We start from the raw sequence: 25,971 nt of genomic DNA, 5'->3' as shown, positions 1-25,971 counted from the left end.
AAGACGAGAGAGGAATGTAAAGCGAGGAGAGTGCCCCTATCTGCTCCCCAAGAAGTATGGGACAACACCTGAAGGAGGGTAAGGGCCTAAGAACATTCAACTCGGAGGTAAGAGATATGGGGCGACCAAAACAAACGAGAGTCAAAAATCAGTCCAAAAAGCTTAGCGGAATCCTTGTACATAATGTGGTGACCATAAAGCAACAAAGAAGGACGAAGAACGACACGCTTCGGTGGCCCAAGATGACACGGCATCAATCGCAAGTTCAAGCCGGCGTTGAAGGAGAGACGAATCATCACCCTGACAGTAAAGGGTAAGATCATCGACATAGAGAGCGGAGAAGACGTCAGAAGGAAGAGAGGAAAGAAGACCGTTGAGGGCAACCAGAAAAAAAAGAGTAGTGCTCAGAACACTACCCTGGGGCACACCTTCGTACTGCTGAAAAGAGGCAGAGAGAGCGGTACCAACCCTCAGACGAAAGGAACGACGAGAGAGGACGCTTTGGAGAAAAAGAGGGAGATTACCACGATGGCTAAGAGAACGAAGTTGGGGCAGAATATGATACCGCCAAGTGGTGTCATAAGCCTTTTCTAGGTCAAAAAGGACGGCAACAACGGAGGTCTTCGCAGCAAAACCAGTACGAATATGGACCTCCAAGTTCACCAGGACATCTGTTGTACTGCGGCACTTGCGGAAACCAGATTGAGAAGGGGAGAGGTGGTGATAGTGTTACAGACACAGGATTTAATGAAACGAACAGAGAGAAAGATCTAAGAGTTGATATCACACCAAACCTGTCCCCTGAAGCCCACATAAAAAGATTAACGTATGCAGCATATGCGAGGCTGGCTAACAGCAGAACAGCGTTCACGAACCTGTGTAAGGAATCATTCAGAATATTGTACACCTCATATGTGAGACCAATCCTGGAGTATGCGGCCCCAGCATGGAGCCCGTACCTTGTCAAGCACAAGACGAAGCTGGAAAAAGTCCAAAGGTATGCCACTAGACCAGTCCCAGAACTAAGAGGCATGAGTTACAAGGAAAGGCTGCGGGAAATGCATCTTACGACCCTGAAAGACAGAAGAGTAAGGGGAGACATGATCACAACCTACAAAACCCTCAGGGGAATCGACCGGGTAAACAAGGATAAACTATTCAACACTGGTGGTACGCGAACAAGGGGACACAGGTGGAAACTGAGTACCCACATGAGCCACAGGGACGTTAGAAGGATCTCTTTTAGTGTCAGAGTAGTTAACGGATGGAATGCATTAGGCAGTGATGTGGTGGAGGCTGACTCCATACACAGCTTTAAATGTAGATATGATAGAGCCCAGTAGGCTCAGGAATCTGTACACCAGTTGATTGACAGTTGAGAGGCGGGACCAAAGAGCCAAAGCTCAACCCCCGCAAGCACAAATGGGTGAGTACACACACACACACACACACACACAGACACACACACACACACACACACACACACACACACACACACACACACACACACACACACACACACACACACACACACACACACACACACACACACCGTTGAGAATTGTTAACCAATTTCGAAACCGCTTTAAAACTGTAGAAAAAACAAAAACAAAATCTCTGATAAAAAATTAGACGAACCATTGTGAAGCATCAGACGAAGACTTCTGATAAATCATTGAAATAAGTTCTCTGTCAACATTGATGTCAAATAACAAAACTTAAAATTTACGTTAAATCATGAAAATTATGAGAAATTATAAGATAATTAGAAAAATGTTTATAATTAACAATGAAAAATACGACAAAATACAAATTTCAGAAGGAATAGAAGTTCTTGGCGCTAATATGTTAATACAGATATATTAGAGGCGATAACAGTATGTATTAACAGGGCGATAACAGTATGTATTAATTGGGTGATAACAGTATGTATTAACAGGGCGATAACAGTATGTATTAATTGGGTGATAACAGTATGTATTAACAGGGCGATAACAGTATGTATTAACAGGGCGATAACAGTATGTATTAACAGTATATACATCACTACCACTCGCTATCACACACCTGTCATCCGGAGTGACCACCTCCAGTGCAGACTGTTGGTCTGTCTGGTGGATGAGAGAGTGACAGGTGATGGATAAGAAGGTGACTCAAGTGGACGTGAGAGTGACAGGTGATGGATAAGAAGGTGACTCAAGTGGATGTGAGAGTGACAGGTGATGGATAAGAAGGTGACACTGAAGATGATGTCTGACACTTGGGCGAGGGGGGGGGGAGGGGGACCAATCCACTCTTTCACGAGTAAAATCTATTTATTTTTCCAGTGAGATGGATGGGGATAAGATTTTAATTATTTCTACTGAGGTATACATGAGGGCACTGTGAAGGCTACTCGACTTAACAAAAGGGGGCCGCCACTCGACTTGACCAAAGGGGGCCGCCACTCGACTTCACCAAAGGGGGCCGCCACTCGACTTCACCAAAGGGGGCCGCCACTCGACTTGACCAAAGGGGGCCGCCACTCGACTTGACCAAAGGGGGCCGCCACTCGACTTAACAAAAGGGGGCCGCCACTCGACTTGACCAAAGGGGGCCGCCACTCGACTTGACCAAAGGGGGCCGCCACTCGACTTGACCAAAGGGGGCCGCCACTCGACTTGACCAAAGGGGGCCGCCACTCGACTTAACAAAAGGGGGCCGCCACTCGACTTGACCAAAGGGGGCCGCCACTCGACTTGACCAAAGGGGGCCGCCACTCGACTTGACCAAAGGGGGCCGCCACTCGACTTCACCAAAGGGGGCCGCCACTCGACTTGACCAAAGGGGGCCGCCACTCGACTTGACCAAAGGGGGCCGCCACTCGACTTGACCAAAGGGGGCCGCCACTCGACTTCACCAAAGGGGGCCGCCACTCGACTTCATCCAAGGGGGCCGCCACTCGACTTCACCAAAGGGGGCCGCCACTCGACTTCACCAAAGGGGGCCGCCACTCGACTTCACCAAAGGGGGCCGCCACTCGACTTCACCAAAGGGGGCCACCACTCGACTTCACCAAAGGGGGCCGCCACTCGACTTCACCAAAGGGGGCCGCCACTCGACTTCATCAAAGGGGGCCGCCACTCGACTTGACTAAAGGGGGCCACCACTCAACTTCAACAAAGGGGGCCACCACTCAACTTCACCAAAGTGGGCCACCACTCCACGTAAGAGCAAGGTATGGGGACTGTAAAAACGAACAATGAGGCTGATGAATGAAGACACCGTGACTATAGCGGGAGGCCACCGTGACTATAGCGGGAGGCCACCGTGACTATAGCGGGAGGACACCGTGACTATAGCGGGAGGACACCGTGACTATAGCGGGAGGACACCGTGACTGTAGCGGGAGGACACCGTGACTACAGCGGGAGGACACCGTGACTATAGCGGGAGGACACCGTGACTGTAGCGGGAGGACACCGTGACTGTAGCGGGAGGACACCGTGACTATAGCGGGAGGACACCGTGACTATAGCGGGAGGACACCGTGACTGTAGCGGGAGGACACCGTGACTACAGCGGGAGGACACCGTGACTATAGCGGGAGGACACTGTGATTATAGCGGGAGGACACCGTGACTATAGCGGGAGGACACTGTGACTATAGCGGGAGGACACTGTGACTATAGCGGGAGGACACTGTGATTATAGCGGGAGGACACCGTGACTATAGCGGGAGGACACTGTGATTATAGCGGGAGGACACCGTGACTATAGCGGGAGGACACCGTGACTGTAGCGGGAGGACACCGTGACTGTAGCGGGAGGACACCGTGACTATAGCGGGAGGATACCGTGATTATAGCGGGAGGACACCGTGACTATAGCGGGAGGACACCGTGACTATAGCGGGAGGACACCGTGACTATAGCGGGAGGACACCGTGACTATAGCGGGAGGACACCGTGACTATAGCGGGAGGACACCGTGACTATAGTGGGAGGACACCGTGACTATAGTGGGAGGACACCGTGACTATAGCGAGAGGACACTGTGATTATAGCGGGAGGACACCGTGACTATAGCGGGAGGACACTGTGATTATAGCGGGAGGACACTGTGATTATAGCGGGAGGACACCGTGACTATAGCGGGAGGACACCGTGACTATAGCGGGAGGACACCGTGACTATAGCGGGAGAACACCGTGACTATAGTGGGAGGACAGTGTGACTATAGCGGGAGGACAGTGTGACTATAGCGGGAGAACACCGTGACTATAGCGGGAGGACAGTGTGACTATAGCGGGAGGACAGTGTGACTATAGCGGGAGGACACCGTGACTATAGCGGGAGGACACCCTGACTATAGCGGGAAGACACCCTGACTATAGCAGGAGGACAGTGGGAATATAGAGGGAGGACACCGTGACTATAGCAGGACACCGTGACTATAGCGGGAGGACAGCGTGACTATAGTAGGAGGACAGTGTGACTATAGCGGGAGGACACCGTGACTATAGCCGGAGGACACCGCGACTATAGCGGGAGGACACCGTGACTATAGCGGGAGGACACCGTGACTATAGCGGGAGGACACCGTGTCTATAGCGGGAGGACACCGTGACTATAGCGGGAGGACACTGTGACTATAGCAGGACCCCGTGACTATAGCGGGAGGACCACGTGACTATAGCGGGAGGACACCGTGTCTATAGCGGGAGGACACCGTGACTATAGCGGGAGGACACTGTGACTATAGCGGGAGGACACCGTGACTATAGCGGGAGGACACTGTGGCTATAGCGGGAGGACACTGTGGCTATAGCGGGAGGACACTGTGACAATAGTGGGAGGACACTGTGACAATAGCGGGAGGACACCGTGACTATAGCGGGAGGACACCGTGAATATAGTGGGAGGACACCGTGACTATAGTAGGAGGACACTGTGACTATAGTGGGAGGACACTGTGACAATAGTGGGAGGACACTGTGACAATAGTGGGAAGACACGGTGACTATAGTGGGAGGACATCGTGACTATAGCGGGAGGACACCGTGACTATAGTGGGAGGACACCGTGACTATAGTGGGAGGACACCGTGACTATAGTGGGAGGACACCGTGAATATAGTGGGAGGACACCGTGACTATAGCGGGAGGACACTGTGGCTATAGCGGGAGGACACTGTGACAATAGTGGGAGGACACTGTGACAATAGTGGGAGGACACGGTGACTATAGTGGGAGGACATCGTGACTATAGCGGGAGGACACCGTGACTATAGTGGTAGGACACTGTGACTATAGTGGGAGGACACTGTGACAATAGCAGGACACCGTGACTATAGCGGGAAGACACCGTGACTATAGCGGGAGGACACCGCGACTATAGCGGGAGGACACCGTGACTATAGCGGGAGGACACCGTGACCATAGTGGGAGGACACTGTGACAATAGCAGGACACCGTGACTATAGCGGGAAGACACCGTGACTATAGCGGGAGGACACCGCGACTATAGCGGGAGGACACCGCGACTATAGCGGGAGGACACCGTGACTATAGCGGGAGGACACTATGACAATAGTGGGAGGACACTGTGACAATAGTGGGAGGACACGGTGACTATAGTGGGAGGACACTGTGACAATAGTGGGAGGACACGGTGACTATAGTGGGAGGACATCGTGACTATAGCGGGAGGACACCGCGACTATAGCGGGAGGACACCGTGACTATAGCGGGAGGACACCCTGACCATAGTGGGAGGACACTGTGACAATAGCAGGACACCGTGACTATAGCGGGAGGACACTGTGACTATAGTGGGAGAACACAGTGACTATAGTGGGAGGAAACCGTGCCTATAGCAAGAGGACACTATGACTATAGTGGGAGGACATCGTGACTATAGCGGGAGGACAGTGTGACTATAGTAGGAGGACACCGTGACTATAGCGGGAGGACACCGTGACTATAGTAGGAGGACACCGTGACTATAGTGGGAGCACACCGTGACTATAGTAGGAGGACACTTTGACTATAGAGGGAGGACAGTTTGACTATAGCGGGAGGACACCGTGACTATAGCGGGAGGACACCGTGACTATAGGAGGAGGACAGTGTGACTATAGCCGGAGGACACCATAACTATAGAGGGAGGACACCGTGACTATAGCGGGAGGACACCATGACTATAGTGGGAAGACACTGTGACTATAGTGGGAGGACAGCGTGACTATAGCGGGAAGACACCGTGACTATAGCAGGAGGACACCGTGACTGTAGCGAGAGGACACCGTGTCTATAGCGGGAGGACACCGTGACTATTGCGGGAGGACACTGTGGCTATAGCGGGAGGACACTGTGACAATAGCAGGAGCCCGTGATTATAGCGGGAGGACACCGTGAATATAGTGGGAGGACCCCGTGACTATAGCGGGAGGACACCGTGTCTATAGCGGGAGGACACCGTGACTATAGCGGGAGGACACTGTGGCTATAGCGGGAGGACACTGTGACAATAGCAGGAGCCCGTGATTATAGCGGGAGGACACCGTGAATATAGTGGGAGGACACTATGACTATAGTGGGAGGACACCGTGACTATAGCAGGAGGACACCGTGACTGTAGCGAGAGGACTGCGTGACTATAGCGGGAGGATAATGTGACTATAGTGGGAGGACACTGTGACTATAGCGGGAGGACAGTAGGACTATAGACGGAGGACACTGTGACAATAGCAGGAGCCCGTGATTAAAGCAGGAGGACACCGTGACTATAGCGGGAGGACACCGTGACTATAGTGGGAGGACACTGTGACTATAGTGGGAGGACACTGTGAAAATAGCAGGACACCGTGACTATAGCGGGAGGACACCGTGACTATAGCGGGAGGACACCGTGACTATAGCGGGAGGACACCGTGACTATAGTGGGAGGACACCATGACTATAGTGGGAGGACACTGTGACAATAGCAGGACACCGTGACTATAGCGGGAGGACACTGTGACTATAGTGGGAGAACACCGTCCCTGGAAACACAAACCGAAACTGTCTCTATTTTCCGCTTTTTACAACTTGTAATAAAGTTGTTACATCTTGGCTTAACGTGTTTATGACGTATTAGAACGTTGTTACAACTTACTATATTGGTTGTTATAACTGGTTAGGAGGTGTTAAAACTTGTTCGAACGTTGTACCAAAGTCGTAGTTTCGGTGTTTGTTTGGCGGGGTGACTATAGTGGGAGGAAACCGTGACTATAGCGGGAGGACAGTGTGACTATAGTGTGAGGACACCGTGCCTATAGCAAGAGGACACTGTGACTATAGTGGGAGGACACCGTGACTATACCCGGAGGACACTGTAACTATAGTGGGAGGACACCGTGACTATACCGGGAGGACAGTGTGACTATAGTGGGAGGATACCATGACTATAGCGGGAGGACACCATGACTATAGTGGGAGAACACTGTGTCTAAAGCAGGACACCGTGACTATAGCGGGAGGACACTGTGACAATAGTGGGAGAACACCGTGACTATAGTGGGAGGAAACCGTGACTATAGCAGGAGGACAGTGTGACTATAGTGGGAGGACACCGTGCCTATAGCAAGAGGACACTATGACTATAGTGGGAGGACAGTGTGACTATAGTGGGAGGACACTGTGACTATAGCAGAATTACAGTGTGACTATAGTGGGAGGACTCCTTGACTATAGTTGGAGGACACCGTGACTATAGTGGGAGGACACCGTGACTATAGTGGGAGGACACCGTGACTATAGTGGGAGGACCCCGTGACTACAGTGGGAGGACACCGTGACTATAGTGGGAGGACACCGTGACTATAGTGGGAGTACACCGTGACAATAGTGGGAGCACACCGTGACTATAGCAGGAGGACACTTTGACTATAGAGGGATAACAGTTTGACTATAGTGGGAGGACTGCGTGACTATAGCGAGAGGATAATGTGACTATAGCGGTAGGACACTGTGACTATAGCGGGAGGACACTGTGATTATAGCGGGAGGACACCGTGACTATAGTGGCAGGACACCGTGACTGTAGCGAGAGGACTGCGTGACTATAGCGGGAGGATAATGTGACTATAGCGGGAGGACACTGTGACTATAGCGGGAGGACAGTGGGACTATAGAGGGAGGACACTGTGACAATTGCAGGAGCCCGTGATTAAAGCGGGAGGACACCGTGACTATAGCGGGAGGACACCGTGACTATAGTGGGAGGACACTGTGACTATAGTGGAAGGACACTGTGACAATAGCAGGACACCGTGCCTATAGCGGGAGGACACCGTGACTATAGCGGGAGGACACCGTGACTATAGTGGGAGGACACCGTGACTATAGTGGGAGGACACCGTGACTATAGTGAGAGGACACTGTGACAATAGCAGGACACCGTGACTATAGCGGGAGGACACTGTGACTATAGTGGTAGATCACCGTGACTATAGTGGGAGGAAACCGTGACTATAGCGGGAGGACAATGTAACTATAGTGGGAGGACACCGTGACTATACCCGGAGGACAGTGTGACTATAGTGGGAGGATACCATGACTATAGCGGGAGGACACCGTGACTATAGTGGGAGAACACTGTGTCTATAGCAGGACACCGTGACTATAGCAGGAGGACACTGTGACTATAGTGGGAGGACACCGTGACTATACCGGGAGGACAGTGTGACTATAGTGGGAAGATACCATGACTATAGCGGGAGGACACCGTGACTATAGTGGGAGAACACTGTGTCTATAGCAGGACACCGTGACTATAGCAGGAGGACACTGTGGCTATAGTGGGAGAACACCGTGACTATAGTGGGGGGAAACCGTAACTATAGCGGGAGGACAGTGTGACTATAGTGGGAGGACACCGTGCCTATAGCAAGAGGACACTATGACTATAGTGGGAGGACACCGTGACTATAGCAGGAGGACACTGTGACTATAGTGGGAGGACACTGTGACTATAGCGGGCGAACAGTGTGACTATAGTGGGAGGATACCTTGACTATAGCGGGAGGACACCGTGACTATAGTATGAGGACACTGTGACTATAGCAGAATTACAGTGTGACTATAGTGGGAGGACACTGTGATTATAGTGGGAGGACACCGTGACTATAGTGGGAGGACACCGTGACTATAGTGGGAGGACACCGTGACTATAGTGGGAGGACACTGTGACTATAGTGGGAGGACACCGTGACTATAGTGGGAGGACACCGTGACTATAGTGGGAGCACACCGTGACTATAGCAGGAGGACACTTTGACTATAGAGGGATAACAGTTTGACTATAGCGGGAGGACACCGTGACTATAGCGGGAGGACACTGAGTATACCGGGAGGACAGCGTGTTTATAGTGGGAGGACACCATGACTATAGCGGGAGGACACCATGACTATAGTGGGAAGACACTGTGACTATTGTGGGAGGACAGCGTGACTATAGCGGGAAGACACTGTGACTGTAGCAGGAGGACACTACCACTATAGTGGGAGGACAGCGTGACTATAGCGGGAAGACACTGTGACTATAGAGGGAGGACACTGTGTTTATAGTGGGAGGACACCGTGACTATAGCGGGAGGACACCGTGACTGTAGCGGGAGGACACTGTGATTATAGCGGGACGACACCGTGACTATAGCGGGATGACACCGTGACTGTAGCGGGAGGACACTGTGACTATAGCGGGGGGACACTGTGACTATAGCGGGAGGACTGCGTGACTATAGCGGCAGGATAATGTGACTATAGCAGTAGGACACTGTGACTATAGCGGGAGGACACTGTGACTATAGCGGGAGGACAGCGTTACTATAGCGGGAGGACAATGTGACTATAGCGGGAGGACAGTGTGACTATAGCGGGAGGACACTGTGACTATAGCAGGAGGACACCGTGACTATAGCGGGAGGACACCATGACTATAGCGGGAGGACACCGTGACTAAAGCGGGAGGACACCGTGACTATAGCGGGAGGACACCGTGAGTAAAGCGGGAGGACACTGTGACTATAGCGGGAGGACACCGTGACTATAGCGGGAGGACACCGTGACTATAGCGGGAGGACACCGTGACTATAGTGGGAGGACACCGTGACTATAGTGGGAGGACACCGTGACTATAGTGGGAGGACACTGTGACAATAGCAGGACACCGTGACTATAGCGGGAGGACACTGTGACTATAGTGGGAGATCACCGTGACTATAGTGGGAGGAAACCGTGACTATAGCGGGAGGACAGTGTGACTATAGTTGGAGGACACCGTGCCTATAGCAAGAAGACACTATGACTATAGTGGGAGGACAATGTGACTATAGCAGGAGGACACTGTGACTATAGTGGGAGGACACCGTGACTATACCGGGAGGACAGTGTGACTATAGTGGGAGGATACCATGACTATAGCGGGAGGACACCGTGACTATAGTGGGAGAACACTGTGTCTATAGCAGGACACCGTGACTATAGCAGGAGGACACTGTGGCTATAGTGGGAGAACACCGTGACTATAGTGGGAGGAAACCGTGACTATAGCGGGAGGACAGTGTGACTATAGTGGGAGGACACCGTGCCTATAGCAAGAGGACACTATGACTATAGTGGGAGGACACCGTGACTATAGCAGGAGGACACTGTGACTATAGTGGGAGGACACTGTGACTATAGCGGGTGAACAGTGTGACTATAGTGGGAGGATACCTTGACTATAGCGGGAGGACACCGTGACTATAGTATGAGGACACTGTGACTATAGCAGAATTACAGTGTGACTATAGTGGGAGGAATCCTTGACTATAGTGGGAGGACACTGTGATTATAGTGGGATGACAGTGTGACTATAGTGGGAGGACACCGTGACTATAGTGGGAGGACACCGTGACTATAGTGGGAGGACACCGTGACTATAGTGGGAGGACACCGTGACTATAGTGGGAGGACACCGTGACTATAGTGGGAGCACACCGTGACTATAGCAGGAGGACACTTTGACTATAGAGGGATAACAGTTTGACTATAGCGGGAGGACACCGTGACTATAGCGGGAGGACACTGTGAGTATACCGGGAGGACAGCGTGTTGATAGTGGGAGGACACCGTGACTATAGCGGTAGGACACCATGACTATAGTGGGAAGACACTGTGACTATTGTGGGAGGAATGCGTGACTATAGCGGGACGACACCGTGACTGTAGCGGGAGGACACTACCACTATAGTGGGAGGACAGCGTGACTATAGCGGGAAGACACTGTGACTATAGAGGGAGGACAGCGTGTTTATAGTAGGAGGACACCGTGACTATAGCGGGAGGACACCGTGACTATAGCGGGAGGACACTGTGATTATAGCGGGAGGACACCGTGACTATAGCGGGATGACACTGTGACTGTAGCGGGAGGACACTGTGACTATAGCGGGAGGACACTGTGACTATAGCGGGAGGACTGCGTGACTTTAGCGGCAGGATAATGTGACTATAGCAGTAGGACACTGACTATTGCGGGAGGACACTGTGACTATAGCGGGAGGACAGCGTTACTATAGCGGGAGGACAATGTGACTATAGCGGGAGGACAGTGTGACTATAGCGGGAGGACACCGTGACTATAGCAGGAGGACACCGTGACTATAGCGGGAGGACACCATGACTATAGCGGGAGGACACCGTGACTATAGCGGGAGGACACCGTGAGTAAAGCGGGAGGACACCGTGAGTAAAGCGGGAGGACACTGTGACTATAGCGGAAGGACACCGTGACTATAGCGGGAGGACACCGTGACTATAGCGGGAGGAGAATGTGTGTGTGCACAGAGCGAGGACTCTGAAAGGACTGTTTGCAGTGCATGAACAGGACTAAAGAACACCCTGAGAACAGCACTAAAGAACACCCTGAGAACAGCACTAAAGAACACCCTGAGAACAGCACTAAAGAACACCCTGAGAACAGCACTAAAGAACACCCTGAGAACAGCACTAAAGAACACCCTGAGAATATCACAAAAGAACAGCATGAAGTCCCCCCCCTCCTCCCCCACTCGCCCATCTCACCTGCAGGAAAGACGTGGAAGACGCAGGGATGGTGTTGTCTGCCGACGGCGTTGAACCCCCAGCAGAGCAGAGTGCCGTAGTCGAGTTCACTGTGCGGGGTGTAGCTGACACTCGACTCCCACCCCGACACCTGGTAGTGAGTCTGTCAACCAACCGCGGGGGGGGGGGGGGGGGGTTGGAGAGAGAGAGGTCACTTCTGGTTATTCACATACAAAGGGACGAAATGTCAGGTGGTCTGATGTTGGCTGGTCTGTCAGGTGGTCAGATGTCGGCTGATCTGTCAGGTGGTCTGATGTTGGCTGGTCTGCCAGGTGGTCTGATGTTGGCTGGTCTGTCAGATGGTCTGATGTTGGCTGGTCTGTCAGATGGTCTGATGTCGGCTGGTGTGTCAGGTGGTCTGATGTCGGCTGGTCTGTCAGGTGGTCTGATGTCGGCTGGTCTGATGTTGGCTGATCTGTCAGGTGGTCTGATGTTGGCTGTCTGTCAGGTGGTCTGATGTCGGCTGTCTGTCAGGTGTGTGGGAAGTTTTACCCACCATATCTAATAATCATCTAAGAAATGTATAATTTCTATATTATTTCTGTATCATATCTATATCATATATAAATCGTATCAAAATCATATCAAATCATATCAAAATTTTATCCGAATCATAATAGATTCATTATACAGCTTGATCCTAGATGACAATGTCACTATGATCACGTACGCAATAGGGCCCTCTAGATGCCTATGTGACTTTGTGCATGATCTCTCAAGGATCCAGAAGCTTCTAGAAGCATTTCTTAATTAAAAAACTATTGGAACATTAATCGCTTCCGGTAGAGATAATAAATCGAATCCATAATAAGAATCAGTAGTACTATCAAGTACTACTTATAATCTTTAAATCCTATATCTAATTATATTATAATCACATCTTCTCTCAATCATGAGTGTAAACTGTAAAAATAATCAATCAATATTCATTGAAAGCTACCCTTCTCAAGGAGAGGGAGGGGCATCTTGGGAATAAGAAGCGTTCATACACACCCGGCGGCACTTCGCTTTTATTTACAACTGAGTGAACAGTGACGGATCCTTAGCGAACATTATTTAGCTCAGGACATCTTATCTAATCATCTTTATCACCAGTGAATACTCTCTAGAACTGGGGGAGTACCTAGACAATATCTACAAGGAATATCCCTAGAACATTTATATCTACAAGTGTAGAGTGGAGCACACAGTGACTTGGCTCCACCTTCACCATCAACCCTCATCTTTTGCAAAGCAGTTGCAGAAAAATCACGTAGCAACGCTACTAGTACATCATACAGCAACGCTGTGAAATAAAATATCGTGCGTAAACTCGCGACAAGAGAGTTATCAGTTTGGCACTCCTTGTCAGACAGGCACACCGGCTTTCAGAGAAGTATATTGAGGATATTTTGGTATATAATTGGCCAATTGTATGCTTGTGCAACTTTAATATTCTATAAGTCTGTCTGTCAGTTATAAAGTGAGGCTACGCCTCATATCTCAGTAAGTTTATTTATATAGTAGAGTAGCAGTAGAATCTTTATCCAAGCACTAGACCTATTGAGTGTCCATTATGTGAGAAAATATTCAGCCGCAATAAGTAAATAAAATCTCATGAGTGTCGATGGTGTTGGAAGAGATTCAGTCAGGCTGACTGTACATCATATAAATTGAATATAAATACATTGCATATATACTTGAATATATAAATTAAGTTAACAATTGCTTTCTTAGTTATTTTTTAAGTTATCATATAAGTTCATTTAATTGAATATAATTTCTAGTACTTAATTAACAGTACTTAAACTACATTTATGGTCATTTATTATACTTTTACAATTTAAATTGTTGTTTATAGTATAAGAATATATTGGCTGTTAATAGTTATGGTGCTAGGCTAGACTATGTACATGTTTAAATCTCTGATTTAAACAGAGCCAGTGTTCAGTTATATAACTGAATTTAATGAATCTTATCCTTGTATAAAATACAAGCTGATGTGAGAATACCTGTTGGCAGGTGGACTGTGGATCTTCAATCAACCTATCAACTAATTCATTCACCCCACCTGCCCCTTACAGCCCACAATCTGTCATTAGGAAAAGAGGAGCTAGGATTTACAACCCTAGCTAGAGATTTTAGTTGAATTAATTTGCAGACAGTAATTTTTTCATTTAGTTCAGTACAAGTCCCTGGTAGTCTCCTCTCATATCAATCCCAGCAGGTTTTTCCCACATTTTTTGGTCCTTCGAACCTAGATATTTTTGGTCCTTCGTACATAGATAATAATTCTTGAACCTAGATATTTTTGGTCCTTTGAACCTAGAAGGTTATATCAGTACACTTCAGACCATATTTTTGGTCCTTCATTTACCGAATATTATTCCAGCAAATATATAAGAAATTTCTTGATTTTGCATTGGAATAATTTTTACATATTCTAGCCTAACCTAGCTAGCAGCCAATATTTATCATAGCTATATATCTAAGTAAACAAATTGTTTGCAGTGGCTTAAGACACCATATCCATTAACTAGTAAGCATTCATAGCATACAAATACTGTTCTGTGTTAAAAAAACACAGTACTTAAGTATATCAGTGTCACAGACACAACTGCATCTTAATCATATATACCATTATCTACCTCAGTTGTGGTAACATATATACATATTTAAGTGAATTATCTAGCATTATCTCTAATCAACTGATTTTCAGAGCTGCTCATTACATAATATTTTTAAAAAGTGTTTTTATCACTGTAAGAGCATTTCATTACAATCTAACCATAATTAAATGTATCAAACCCTATTACAGGTAAAACCAGTAGGCATTCTACTGTATTTTATCAAACAATTATTAGGGTAACAGATCTTGTAATAACTTTGCAAAAATAGTGCCATTTACTATTTTTAAAAGATTATTACAAGATTTACCGATTTCGCGCATACGGTGCATTCGGATCACAAACCAAATTATTACAGTACTTTTGATAATTGAACACCTGCTACATCCAGATTCCAGGGAGGAAATGAAGGATGATCTTTGGAATCATTACCTAAGTAGACAGGAAAGCTCATTTATGAAATTACATTACATTAAACATATATATCAGAAAAAAGAAAATATCTCAGAATCTCCGAAACTCGGAAAAAGTCAAAATGGCTAACAGTATTCCACCAGCTGCTGAAACAGAAAATAATAAGACACAAAGTGTCTAAAAGAAATCACTTGAATCTACAGCCTACAGACCATTTAAATCAGGTGATAGACAAATGTCATCATCACTTGGCTACAATAGTCTACCATTGGGGATTAAGATTAATCTTAATCTCACATCACAATCTGAATGGCTAAACAGCCCCTCATCACTAATCTACAATCTGAAAGGCTAACAGCCCATTGACAATGTCAATACAAGTATTATCATCCATCTAAGATAACTATCTTAATCCAAGAATATAGTCTTGATCACCTAATTTCATTCTTTCACTGGAATGAAAGCAGCCTCAGAAAATCAGAAGGCAATCAAGCATCTCAAAGAGACTTAATAGAAAAGGCAAAGCCAAGAAAAAAATAAAAAGCAAAATGCTTCATCACATCATGAATAATGTAGATACACATTATTACAGATACAAGGGGGGGGGGGGGCTCGGGGGGGGGGGCCTCGTAGCCTGGTGGATAGCGCGCAGGACTCGTAATTCTGTGGCGCGGGTTCGATTCCTGCACGAGGCAGAAACAAATGGGCAAAGTTTCTTTCACCCTAAGTGCCCCTGTTACCTAGCAGTAAATAGGTACCTGGGAGTTAGTCAGCTGCCACGGGCTGCTTCCTGGGGTGTGTGAGTGTGTGGTGTGGGGAAAAAAAAAAAAAAGTTAGTAAACAGTTGATTGACAGTTGAGAGGTGGGCCGAAAGAGCAAAGCTCAACCCCCGCAAAAACACAACTAGTAAACACAATTCATCCTTACCTTACCTTGAGGTTACCTTGAGGTGCTTCCGGGGCTTAGCGTCCCTACGGCCCGGTCGTCGACCAGGCCTCCTGGTTGCCGGACTGATCAACCAGGCTGTTGGACGCGGCTGCTCGCAGCCTGACGTACGAGTCACAGCCTGGTTGATCAGGTAACGTTTGGAGGTGCTTATCCAGTTCTCTCTTGAACACTGTGAGGGGTCGGCCAGTTATGCCCCTTATGTGTAGTGGAAGCGTGTTGAACAGTCTCGGACCTCTGATGTTGATAGAGTTCTCTCTCAGAGTACTAGTTGCACCTCTGTTTTTCAACGGGGGAATTCTGCACATCCTGCCATGTCTTCTGGTCTCATGTGATGTTATTTCTGTGTGCAATTTCTGTGTGTGCTGTATTTCTGTATTTCCTTTAAGGAAATCCTTGGAGGAGTACAAGTGTTACATGCTAGTATGACCTACTTGCATGTAATTACATACCTACAAGTGTTACATATTTGTAACAATATCATATCACAAGATAAAATCACTTAAGGTGAATCCACGGACAAAAACAAAAATGTCCAAACTGGCAGTCAAAAATCAAGGCAACAAAACTCCTCTTCTGCAAAGTGGAAACAGAGTAATGTTGGCTCTTATGCTATATTCCCCACAGTTAACAGAACTGTAGGAAATCAAGCTCCCAAGACAGATAAAACAAAAGGAGCTGCAAGTGGCCCAAAATGTTTATTCTGTCAAGAAGCACATAATATTTATCAATGCACACTTTATGAAGACCATGCCAGTCGAATCAATCGACTGAAATCTCTGAACAGGTGCATCCGTTGTCTATGGAAGCATGATACAAGTGAGTGTAACACTCAATTGCAGAATTGCCAATATTGTCATAAAAGTGTACATCACACAGCACTCTGTGGTGATATCAACACTCAATCCAGATTACAGACATCCAATAATCAACCTGCATCTCAGGCAAAGCCAAAAGATGATAATACCACAACAGCCGTACAATTCTGTACAGTAATGAGTAATGTCAATGCCTTAGATACAGAAATTGTTACAACAGCCATATTGCCTACTGCACAGCTAGAACTATGCAATCAAGGAATTTGTATTCAAACTAGAGGCTTTTTTGATCAAGGGTCACAGAAAACCTTTATCAGTAAAAAGATGGCAGAAGATTTACAACTTAAATCTTCAAAGCAAGTATTTATATCTATATCAGGGTTTTTTACCAATTCAGGTCGTAGAACCTTTCCGGTAGTACAACTCATTGTCTGTCTAGGTACATCCCAAAGGACAGTCGAAGCCATAGTAGTTGATAAAATACCTACTGAAATGGAAGTGACTGGTCTGGCAGCCACAATTAAATTCCTAAAAGAAAAAGGAATCCAATTAGCAGATCCTCTGCTTGATTCTGACTACATAGGGGATATTGGAATCCTGATTGGAGCTGACTACTATCATCGATTCATTCTGGGATCAGAGGAATGTATGGGTATGAATATACTCAAATCAGCAGGAAGCATATTGATGACAGGACTTATACTAGATCTTGAACCTTCAACTCCTGAAAAGTCACATCATATGGAAACTGTAATCGTGGCGTGACTAGGCAAAGAACAGTCCCCACTTAAAATCCCCAACATGATTGATGATGGATTGGAATCTGTACATCAATTGTGGGAACTTGATGCCATAGGAATAATTCCTGAACAACCAAGTCCTGATGATGTCTGTGCATAAAATCAGTACTTAGAAACTGTACAGTACCATGATGGACAATACTGGGTAAGGCTACCATGGAAAATCAACCATAAAACCTTACTTACCAATTATCACATGGCTTCCAGTCAATTTAAATCTCAATTAGCAAAGCTAAGAAAAAGGCCTGAGCATTTAAAACTCTATCATGAGATTATTGCTCAACAATTAAAAAATAAATTCATTGAAGTCATGAAACATGACAATAAGCAAACAGGCCATTTTTTACCTCACATGGCTGTAATGAGAGAATCCAAAACGACTCCTTTACGGATAGTTTTTAATTGTAGCTGTAAATCTGGACCCCAAGAAACCAGTCTAAATGATTGTTTGCAAACAGGTCCAAGTCTAACTCAGAAATTGTATGACATACTGTTGAAGTTTAGACTTAACAAATATGCGTATTCAGCAGATATTAGTAAGGCCTTTCTAAGAGTCGGCTTGCAGGAAGAAGATAGAGACTTCACTAAGTTTCTATGGGTAGAGAACCCAGAAGATATCAATAGTCCTATAGTGACTTACAGATTCTCATCCGTTCTTTTTGGCGCGACAAGCAGTCCATTTCTATTGCAAGTAACTCTAGATACTCATCTGAAGAAATCATCACGTCCCTATAAGACTTTATAATCAGTCAGAATCTATATGTAGATAATTTTCAAGGGATAGTTAACAGTACTATTGAACTGTTACAATTATATTAAGAGGCCAACAAGGAGCTACATGGTGCCAACATGCCACTACAATCTTGGGCCTCTAATAATGCAACATTGAATAATCAAATAGCAAGAGATTACCCTGAATATCACGTACCAGAATCACAAATCGTGTTCGGTATGGAGTGGGATCTAATCTTGGACACAATTCAAATCAGAGCTGTACCAGTAAATTATTGCATTGCTACAAAAAGGGATTTGCTTTCACAAGTTAGTAAAGTATTCGACCTACTTGGTCTACTAAATCCTTTGACTATCAAGTGGCGTTTATTGGTGCAAGAAGCTTGGAAGACTAAAGTTGGTAGGGATGATCCACTACCAATCCAGTTACAAAAAGCTTGGATGGAAGTGGCTCAAGAACAAACTTTAGTCGAAAAGATAATCTTTCCAAGACACATAGTCGAGGAAAATGAAGAAGTACTACATGTATTCGCAGACTCGTCAGCCAAAGCCTTTGGAGCTTGTGCTTACTTAGTGACTTCCAATCAATCATATCTTATCACCTCTAATGCCAGAGTCACTCCATTAAAAAAGAGGACTTTGCCTCAGATGGAACTAACAGCACTGCTAACTGGCACACGCTTAGCAGTGCATATCAAACAAGTCTTGTCTACCATGAACTTCAAAGATGTCATTATATGGTTTGACAATGAAGTTGTCTTACAATGGGTACAAAATGACAACTGTCCGACTCCATATGTAAAAAATCGCGTCTTGGAAATTAAAGAAATTTCCGCAGGCTTTCAACTGATGCATGTACCAACAAAAAATAATCCAGCTGATCTCTTATCAAGAGGTATGGCATTTAAACAGTTTGCAAAGGCAGATATTTGGTTTCATGGGCCTCGATGGTTAGTGAATGGAAGTTGGCCTGAACAAAAGCCACACGTCATTACAACACAAACCATAACTACCACCAGGCAGCACGCTCAAATATCAGTCTTGGATTGTACTCGTTACTCCTCGCTCATCAAATTAATCAATGTAACACAGACTGTGTTTCAATATCTCAGGAAAAGAGGTATAAAATACACTTTTCCAGATGCACTTATCTATTGGGTAAGACAAGCCCAGAGAGAAACTTATGGGAATAACTATGAAAATCGTCCGCATAAGTTAAAATACAATCTCAGTCTGTGGATAGACCAAGAAAATCACAACATTCTGCGTTGTGGAGGGAGACTTAAACACGCAGATATCAATCTAGATACCGTGCATCCATGGCTTTTACCAAAAAATCATTGGATCACAAGGTTGATTGTGTTACAGACATATCAACAAATCATCAAACATAGAGGAGTGTTAGACACTCACACAAATCAGACAGCAATACTGGATTCCTCATGGAAGACAGTCAGTCATATCAATCTTGAAGAATTGCATGATATGCCGAAGGTACGATGCAAGAACTTGCTCTTATACAGGGCCACCACCTCTACCAAAGGAACAAGTGGTCCATCTACACCCTTTCGAAACGACTGGAGTAGATTATACAGGAGCAATATATCTAACAGGGACTGCAGATAAGCAACCTATCAAAGCATACATCTGTCTGTTCACCTGTGCTACCACCAGGGCAGTACATTTAGAGGTAACACCCGATATGACTGCTCAATCATTTATTCAAGCTTTCCGCAGATTCGCAGCACGCTGATCATGCCCTAAGCTGATGATTTCAGATAACGGAGCAAACTTGGTAGCTGGAGAAGCATGTCTACGGGAAATATGCTCCCATCCTGCAGTTACTTCCACACGGGAACAGCGTCATTGAAGATGGAAATTTATCCCTCCGAGAGCCCCATGGCACGGAGGATTTTATGAACGGTTAATAGGAACTGTCAAAAGATCCTTGAGAAAATCTCTACACCGTCAGAAAATCAATCTTCAAGAACTCCAGACAGTAATCACGGAAATAGAATCAAGGGTGAATAACCGGCCGTTGACTTACTTGTCTGATGATCCTACTCAACATGAGCCATTAAGTCCTGCCCACCTAATGTATGGAAGACTTCTGACTCCGGTACCATCTCTAGTGGATGATGAGATCAGAGATCAATCATATGTGGGTCAGAGCGAGTTGGTTCAGGGGTATAAGCATCTGTCCAGCATAATCCAAAAATGGAATGATGTTTGGACAAAAGAATATCTTACATCTCTATGAGAAGATCATTATGGAGCCAATGCCCCACATAATATATCTAATCTCCAACCTGGCGATATTGTCTTGGTAGACAGTGATGGCCCTAGGGCTGACTGGCCATTAGGTAAAGTTGTCTCAGTCCATCCAGATAGCCAGGGGATTTTGAGAATAGTCAAAATCCTGTCTAAAGGAACAACTTCCCTGAAGACATTGGACAAACTCATCCACATGGAATCAGTGAGCCAGCTGCAGTTAGATCCTGAGAGACCTCAAGGCCCTCTAACTCCACTTGACCCACAGACTCCTAACAGACACAATCGTTCACAACGGACAGCAGCACAAAAGTGCAAGCAAAATTAGCACTTGTATTATCAATCCAATGGAGAGTAAATAAATACATATGGTTACTATTGTCCTTAATATTGGACTCTGCGCCAGTTCTCTCCCTCTGGAAGCTGTGGCAAATTTTATCCACCATATCTAATAATCATCTAAGAAATGTATAATTTCTATATAATTTCTGTATCATATATATATATCATATCTAAATCGTATCAAAATCATATCAAATCATACAAAATCATATCCGAATCATAATAGATTCATTATACAGCTTGATCCTAGATGAAAATGTCACTATGATCAGGTACGCAATAGGGCCCTCTAGATGCCTACGTGACTTTGTGCATGATCTCTCAAGGATCCAGAAGCTTCTGGAAGGATTTCTTAATTAAAAAACTATTGGAACATTAATCTCTTCCGGTAGAGATAATAAATCGAATCCTTAATAAGAATCAGTAGTACTATCAAGTACTACTTATAATCTTTAAATACTATATCTAATTATATTATAATCACATCTTATCTCAATCATAAGTCTAGACTGTAAAAATAATCAATCAATATTCATTGAAAGCTACCCCTTCTCAAGGGGAGGGAGAGGCATCTTGGGAACAAGAAGCACCCATGAACACACCCCGTGGCACTTCACGTTTGTTTACAACTGAGTGAACAGTGACAGATCCTTAGCAAACATTATTTAGCTCAGGACATCTTATCTAATTATCTTTATCACCAGTGAATACTCTCTAGAACTGGGGGAGTACCTGGACAATATCTACAAGGAATATCCCTAGAACATTTATATCTATAAGTGTAGAGTGGAGCACACAGTGACTTGGCTCCACCTTCACCATCAACCCTCATCTTTTGCAAAGCAGTTATAGAAAAATCACGTAGCAACGCTACTAGTACATCATACAGCAACGCTGTGAAATAAAATATCGTGCCTAAACTCACGACAAGAGAGTTATCAGTCTGGCATACCTTGTCAGACAAGCACACCGGCATTCAGAGAAGTATATTGAGGTTATTTTGGTATATAGTTGGCCATTTGTATGCTTGTGTGACTTTAATATTCTATAAGTCTGTCTGTCAGTTATAAAGCGAGGCAACGCCTCATATCTCAGTAAGTTTATTTATATAGTAGAGCAGCAGTAGAATCTTTATCCAAGCACTAGACTTCATGAGTGTCCATTATGTGAGAAAAGATTCAGCTGCAATAAGTAAATAAAACCTCATGAGTATCCATGGTGTTGGAAGAGATTCAGTCAAGCTGACTGTACATCATATAAATTGAATATAAATACATTGCATATATACTTGAAAATATAAATTAAGTTAACAATTGCTTGCTTAGTTATTTTTTAAGTTATCATATATGTTCATTTAATTAAATATAATTTATAGTACTTAATTAACAGTACTTAGACTACATTTAAGGTCATTTATTATACTTTTACTATTTAAATTGTTGTTTATAGTATAAGAATATATTGGCTGTTAATAGTTATGTTGCTAGGCTAGACTATGTACATGTTTAAATCTCTGATTTAAACAGAGCCAGTGTTCAGTTATATAACTGAATTTAATGAATCTTATCCTTGTATAAAATACAAGCTGATGTGAGAATACCTGTTGGCAGGTGGACTGTGAATCTTCAATCAACCTATCAACTAATTCATTCACCCCACCTGCCCCTTACAGCCCACAATCTGTCATTAGGAAAAGAGGAGCTAGGATTTACAACCCTAGCTAGAGATTTTAGTTGAATTAATTTGCAGACAGTAATTTTTTCATTTAGTTCAGTTCAAGTCCCTGGTAGTCTCCTCTCATATCAATCCCAGCAGGTTTTTCCCACAAGGTGGTCTGATGTCGGCTGGGCTGAGGTTGGCTGGTATCATGTCGGCTGGTCTGTCAGGTGGTCTGATGTCGGCTGGTCCGATGTCGGCAGGTCCGATGTCGGCTGGTCCGATGTCAGGTGGTCTGATGTCAGCTGGTCTGATGTTGGCTTGTCTGTTGTCAGCTTGTCTGATGTCAGCTGGTCTGATGTCATGTGGTCTGATGTCGGCTGGTCTGATGTCAGGTGGTCTGATGTCGGCTGGTCTGATGTCATGTGGTCCGATGTCGGATGGTCTGATGTCTGCTGGTCTGAGGTAGGCTGGTCTGTCAGGTGGTCTGATGTCGGCTGGTCTGATGTCAGCTGGTCTGATGTCAGCTGCTCTGATGTCATGTGGTCTGATGTCGGCTGGTCTGATATCAGGTGGTCTGATTTCGGCTGGTCTGATGTCATGTGGTCCGATGTCGGCAGATCTGATGTCGGCTGGTCTACTGTCATGTGGTCTGATGTCGGCTGGTCTGATGTCAGCTGGTCTGATGTCGGCTGGTCTGATGTTCGCTGGTCTGATGTCGGCTGGTCTGATGTCGGCTAGTCTGATGTCGGCTGGTCTGGTGTTCGGTGGTCTGATGTCGGGCGGTCTGATGTCGGGCGGTCTGATGTCAGCAGGTCTGATGTCAGTTGGGCCTATTGACCCATATTAGGCAGGTCTCTTTTGAAGACAGTTGCATTCCCACATGTCGTTCTAATTTGTATAGGTCTATTTTGATCTACGTTATTCATATCAGTCAATCTGAATTGTATCTGTCAATTTTATTTGCGTAATTAACTAAATATTTGCCAGAATGATTCGCCATTGGTATTTGTATAAACTTTTGTTTTCAAGTTTATTTCCAAACTAATAATTTTTTGTAATATATTTTTGTGCAATTTAAAATAGTATGAATTCCGGCTATTATTTCGTACTTTGAATCAATAGACTCAACACTATTTTTTTTTTTTGTCACATTGAAAGTTTCTATCTTTCCAGAAAACATGATGCAATAAACGTTTTATTTAACAAGGAACAAAGCATTGTTGGGATACAGACGTGGGGTTGGGGGGTGGGGGGGGGGGCAAACGCAGATGGAACAGTACCCATTCGTTCCTACCTGGCGAGAGTCGAATCCACGACCATCTCTTGGATGACACGAGATGAGAGTTTTGCTAACAATTACTCCACAGATTGGTTCTTTATACTTCTCATTACAGTCAAATACAGTTATACTTTTAATGTACCTATGTTAAGAGATTTTTAATGCTAGGAATAAAGTTGCTCTGCGCTTTATGTTTTAAAAAGATAACATTTTTGATAGATTATTCTGTACAATTTTCTTCACTGAATAAAAGTATCACGAGCACAGTATATAGAGCAAGGTGTTCTGTTAGCCTTAAGGGGTACATTGAAATACAATTATATTGGTTTTAGGTAACAAGTTAATCATTTCCCTCCCTAACCCCTCTCCCACCCGCCAAAATAGATTTAAGAATATCTACATAAATTTGTTCTAGATCTGAAGGTTATAAACAATTTTCCTGCACTTCACCCGTCTTTAATTTCATATTGTGATGTACTTTTGTATGAAGTCCTACGGATGTGAGAGAGATACTCCACTTCCGGGCCCATATAGGCAGAATACTCTGGGTCTGGACTATGCCCAGACCCAGAGTATGCTTGCTGGTTGGTCAGTAAGCACTTGAAGTTGCCTTAATAACCCGCCAGGTTGTTGATAGACATTAAGACCAACACCAAACTATGCATCAAGTTAACATTTACTTGTATCGATTTGCGTTTTACACTCATGATGGTCTAATTATATTGTTTACAGTAAAAGGTCCTTTGCCGGTTATTCTCTAGAGACGCAATTTATTGCAGTCTCCCTAAATAATGTGTGGAACAGTCATAGGTCAAAGTAAATAATTTTAACATTAAAATAACTGAATGAAGCTTCACTTTTATATTAATGTTTAGAGAATTTAACACGGTTCACTTTTTTTACACCTTTCAATTTCATCAACAAATACAGTTACCTTTTCTCCTTTCCTGTTAGTTTTAAAAGAGAAATATTTAAACTTTCTAATATAATGCACAGGAAATTAAAATTTCGGGCATCTATATTAATCCAGGTTTCAGAAATTGCAGTTATATTACTTTTTTGTAACCACATATTTGCTCTAAACTATTTTTAATGTCTAATATTATTAATGTTACCAACCTCTCCCTTCACAGACTGGACTATGCCTAGACCAATCTGGTCTATGCCTGAAGCCTACATCCACCTCTTGCTCGATAGACCACAGCGAGTAAATAATTATCAAAAGGCGGCACCTGGCCCGACAGAGTGTACCAACCTCAGTGACGCTGAGGTTGTATAAATGTATAAATGACCCCTCACTTGCTCTAGTGCTCTAAGGGTCTGAGCAGGTGGTGGAGCGGGTTAAGGCGTACCTGTTATGCCAGTTGCTGGAAGGCTTCTGTGCTGGCTAGGGTTCGAGTCTCCTGGTGGGAAAGTGTTCTAAAGTTGTATACTTCACTCTCGTGTTTAGGAGAGTTGTGCCTTAAGCATAGACACTGTGTCTTTCCATATTAACAGGGACTTGATGAAATAAACGTATAAATGACCCCTCACTTGCTCTAGTGCTCTAAGGGTCTGAGCAGGTGGTGGAGCGGGTTAAGGCGTACCTGTTATGCCAGTTGCTGGAAGGCTTCTGTGCTGGCTAGGGTTCGAGTCTCCTGGTGGGAAAGTGTTCTAAAGTTGTATATTTATATATATATATATAATACATATATATATGTATATATATAATCTTTGGACAACACCCACCAGTGGGACTCGAACCCAGAAAGCACAACTACCTTCCAGTAGCTGGCATAACTAGTATGCTTTAACCCACTACACCATCAGACCTTACAAAAGAAGTAGATAGTTCGAGATATATATCCCAAACATCTCCACTTCCCGAAGGCACCAGATGAGTATGGGGTCAGTCTGCATTTTCCATCAAGCCACTGTCAATGTGAGAGAACTCTCAATGAGAGAACATTGAATGGTCATATTCAATGAAACATGTTTG

The 25,971-nt window shown here is 45.2% G+C and overlaps 1 protein-coding gene across 1 annotated transcript in view; it reads right to left on the bottom strand.

Annotated features, from left to right (window-relative positions):
- The window catches only part of LOC123758527 (uncharacterized), a 489,534-nt gene that overhangs the window by 35,277 nt on the left and 428,286 nt on the right, over positions 1–25,971 (bottom strand). The window contains exons 9-11 of the mRNA XM_069322956.1: positions 22,882–23,544; positions 15,095–15,165; positions 12,089–12,230 (exon numbers count right to left, since the gene is read on the bottom strand). Of these exons, the coding sequence (XP_069179057.1) occupies positions 12,089–12,230; positions 15,095–15,165; positions 22,882–23,544 (876 nt within the window). The remainder of the gene's footprint in view (positions 1–12,088; positions 12,231–15,094; positions 15,166–22,881; positions 23,545–25,971) is intronic.

The sequence above is a fragment of the Procambarus clarkii genome, chromosome 11 (assembly GCF_040958095.1).
Source record: "Procambarus clarkii isolate CNS0578487 chromosome 11, FALCON_Pclarkii_2.0, whole genome shotgun sequence".
Taxonomy (NCBI): domain Eukaryota; kingdom Metazoa; phylum Arthropoda; class Malacostraca; order Decapoda; family Cambaridae; genus Procambarus; species Procambarus clarkii.
Note: the sequence above shows the minus strand (reverse complement) of the source record. Positions and strands in the feature narration are given on the sequence as shown.